Source organism: Nicotiana attenuata, chromosome 5 (assembly GCF_001879085.1).
Source record: "Nicotiana attenuata strain UT chromosome 5, NIATTr2, whole genome shotgun sequence".
NCBI classification, from domain to species: domain Eukaryota; kingdom Viridiplantae; phylum Streptophyta; class Magnoliopsida; order Solanales; family Solanaceae; genus Nicotiana; species Nicotiana attenuata.
The window spans coordinates 40318268-40321854 of NC_031993.1; the positions used below are offsets into that span (position 1 = coordinate 40318268).

The 3587-nt window shown below is 48.2% G+C and overlaps 1 protein-coding gene across 1 annotated transcript; it reads left to right on the top strand.

Moving 5' to 3' along the window:
- Window positions 468–887, top strand: LOC109226361 (RNA-directed DNA polymerase homolog; the record flags this gene model as incomplete). Its single annotated transcript, XM_019391142.1, has 1 exon — window positions 468–887. A coding segment is annotated over one exon (420 nt), but the record flags the coding sequence as incomplete, so codon positions are not given.

Below are 3587 nucleotides of genomic sequence, written 5' to 3' on the forward strand. Positions count from 1 at the left end.
CTATCTCCGTGTCATGCTATTCTAGACTGTCATGCTAAGACAGTCACTTTGGCTATGCCGGGTGTACCGGGATCGAGTGGGGTGGTGTGACTGATTATGTTCCGAGTAGAGTGATTTCTTTCTTGAAGGCCCAGCGTATGGTTGGGAAGGGTTGTCTTTCATATCTAGCGTTTGTGCGGGATGTTGGAGCTGAGGCTCCTAGTATTGATTGTGTTCCAGTTGTGAGGGATTTTCCCGATATGTTTCCTGCAGACCTGCCAGGCATGCCACCGGACAGGGATATTGATTTTGGTATTGACCTGGTGCCGGGCACTCAGCCTATTTCTATTCCGCCATATCGCATGGCACCAGCAGAGCTGAAAGAATTGAAGGAGCAGCTTCAGGAACTCCTAGATAAGGGGTTCATTCGGCCTAGTGTGTCACCTTGGGGTGCGCCAGTTCTGTTTGTGAAGAAGAAGGATGGCACAATGAGAATGTGCATCGATTATAGGCAATTGAACAAGGTAACAATTAAGAACAAGTATCCCCTGCCTCGCATTGATGATTTGTTCGACCAGCTTCAGGGAGCGAGGGTGTTCTCCAAGATCGATCTCCGTTCGGGCTATCACCAGTTGAAGATCAGGGATTCAGATATTCTTAAGACTGCTTTCAGGACTAGATATGGTCACTATGAGTTTCTTGTCATGTCTTTCGGGCTGACCAATGCCCCAGCAGCGTTCATGCATTTGATGAACAGTGTATTCCGACCTTATCTGGATTCGTTCGTTATTGTTTTCATTGATGATATTCTGGTGTACTCGCGTAGTCAGGAGGAGCACGCGGAGCATTTGCGAGTTGTATTGCAGAGATTGAGGGAGGAGAAGCTTTATGCAAAGTTCTCCAAGTGTGAGTTTTGGCTCAGTTCAGTGGCTTTCTTGGGACACGTGGTGTCCAGCGAGGGTATTCAGGTTGATCCGAAGAAGATAGAGGCGGTTCAGAGTTGGCCTAGACCGTCCTCAGCCACAGAGATTCGTAGTTTTCTTGGGTTGGCAGGCTATTATCGCAGATTTGTTCAGGGATTTTCATCCATTGCATCGCCCTTGACCAAGTTGACTCAGAAGGGTGCTTCATTTGTATGGTCGGACGAGTGTGAGGAGAGCTTTCAGAAGCTCAAGACAGCCTTGACCACAGCTCCAGTATTGGTTTTGCCATCAGCTTCAGGTTCATATACCGTATATTGTGATGCTTCGAGAGTTGGGATTGGTTGTGTATTGATGCAGGAGGGTAGAGTTATTGCTTATGCTTCTCGTCAGTTGAAGCCCCATGAGAAGAACTACCCTGTTCATGATTTGGAGTTGGCTGCCATAGTTCATGCATTGAAGATTTGGAGGCATTACTTGTATGGCGTATCTTGTGAGGTATTCACTGATCATCGCAGTATTCAGCATTTGTTCAAGCAAAAGGATCTTAATTTGAGGCAGCGGAGATGGATAGAGGTTCTTAAGGATTATGATATACTATTCTGTATCATCCGGAGAAGGCAAATGTAGTGGCCGATGCTTTGAGCCGAAAGGCAGTGAGTATGGGGAGTTTGGCGTATATTCCAGTTGGGGAGAGACCCCTTGCAGTTGATGTTCAGGCCTTGGCCAATCGGTTAGTGAGGCTAGATATTTCGGAGCCCAGTCGGGTGTTGGCTTGTGTGGTTTCTCGGTCTTCCTTGTATGATCGCATTAGAGAGCGCCAGTATGATGATCCGCATTTGCTTGTCCTTAAGGACAGAGTTCAGCATGATGATGCCAGAGATGTGACCATTGGTGATGATGGCGTGTTGAGGATGCAGGGTCGGATTTGCGTGCCCAATGTGGATGGGCTTCGGGAGTTGATATTGGAGGAGGCCCATAGCTCGCGGTATTCCATTCATCCGGGTGCCGCGAAGATGTATCAGGATCTTAGACCGCATTATTGGTGGCGGAGGATGAAGAAGGATATTGTGGAGTTTGTAGCTCGGTGTCTCAATTGTCAGCAGGTGAAATATGAACATCAGAGACCTGGTGGCTTGCATCAGCAGATGGTTATTCCCGAGTGGAAGTGGGAGAGGATCACTATGGATGTTGTTACCGGACTCCCACGGACTTTGAAGAAATTCGATGCTATTTGGGTGATTGTAGACAGGCTGACCAAGTCCGCGCACTTCATTCCTGTTTGTACTACTTATTCTTCAGAGCGGCTGGCAGAGATTTATATTCGGGAGGTTATTCGGTTGCATGATGTCCCAGTTTCCATTATATCAGATCGGGGCACTCAGTTTACTTCGCAGTTTTGGCAGACTGTTCAGCGAGAGTTGGGTACCCAGGTACAGTTGAGCACAGCCTTTCACCCTCAGACGGACGGGCAGTCCGAGCGCACCATTCAGATATTAGAGGATATGCTATGCGCATGTGTTATTGACTTCGGAGGGTCGTGGGATTGGTTTCTACCGCTTGCAGAGTTTGCCTACAACAACAGCTACCAGTCGAGCATTCAGATGGCTCCGTATGAGGCTTTGTATGGGAGGCGGTGTAGATCTCCAGTTGGTTGGTTCGAGCCCGATGAGGCTAGGCTATTGGGGACAAATTTGGTCCAGGATGCATTAGAGAAGGTGAAGGTGATTCAGGAGAGACTCCGTACAGCACAGTTGAGGCAGAAGAGTTATGCGGACAGGAAGGTTCGAGATGTATCCTACATGGTTGGCGAGAAGGTCCTGTTGAAGGTTTCACCCACAAAGGGTGTTATGAGATTCGGAAAGAAAGGGAAATTGAGTCCGCGGTTCATTGGGCCTTTTGAGGTACTCCGGAGGATCGGGGAGGTGGCTTATGAGCTTGCCTTGCCACCCAGCTTGTCGAGCGTGCATCCAGTTTTTCACGTTTCTATGCTTCGGAAGTATATTGGAGACTCGTCCCATGTTCTAGATTTCAGTACGGTTCAGTTGGAGGGTGATTTGACTTATGATGAAGAGCCAGCAGCCATTTTGGATCGTCATGTTCGGAAGTTGAGGTCAAAGGATGTTGCTTCGGCGAAGGTGCAGTGGAGAGGTCGGCCCGTGGAGGAGGCTACCTGGGAGACCGAGCGGGAGATGCGGAGCAGATACCCTCACCTATTTGAGGCTTCAGGTATGTTTCTTGACTCGCCTGAGGACGAGCGTTTGTTTAAGTTGGGGAGGATGTGATGACCCGACCCGTCGTCTTATGAGTTACCGCTCCGTTTCCCCCATTTTTCTGCTTCTTTATGATTCATTATTAGTGTCTTAGGTGATCGAGTTGGTTTGGAGTGATTATAGTAGGAAATGAGACACTTAGTCTCTTTTAAGAAGGCTTGAGTTGGAAAAGGCAACCGGATGTGGACTTATGAGTTAGAGGGCTCGGATGTGAATTCTGATGATTCGGTTAGCTTCGGGGGATGATTTGTGACTTAGGAGTGTGATCGGAAGTGGTTTTGGAGGTCCAGAGTAGAATTAGGCTTGAATTGGCGAAGTTAGTAATTTGGCGATTTCCGGTTGATGGGTGAGATTTTGATTCGAGGGTCGGAATGGAATTCCGAGAGTTGCTGTAGCTTCTTATGTGATTTGGGAT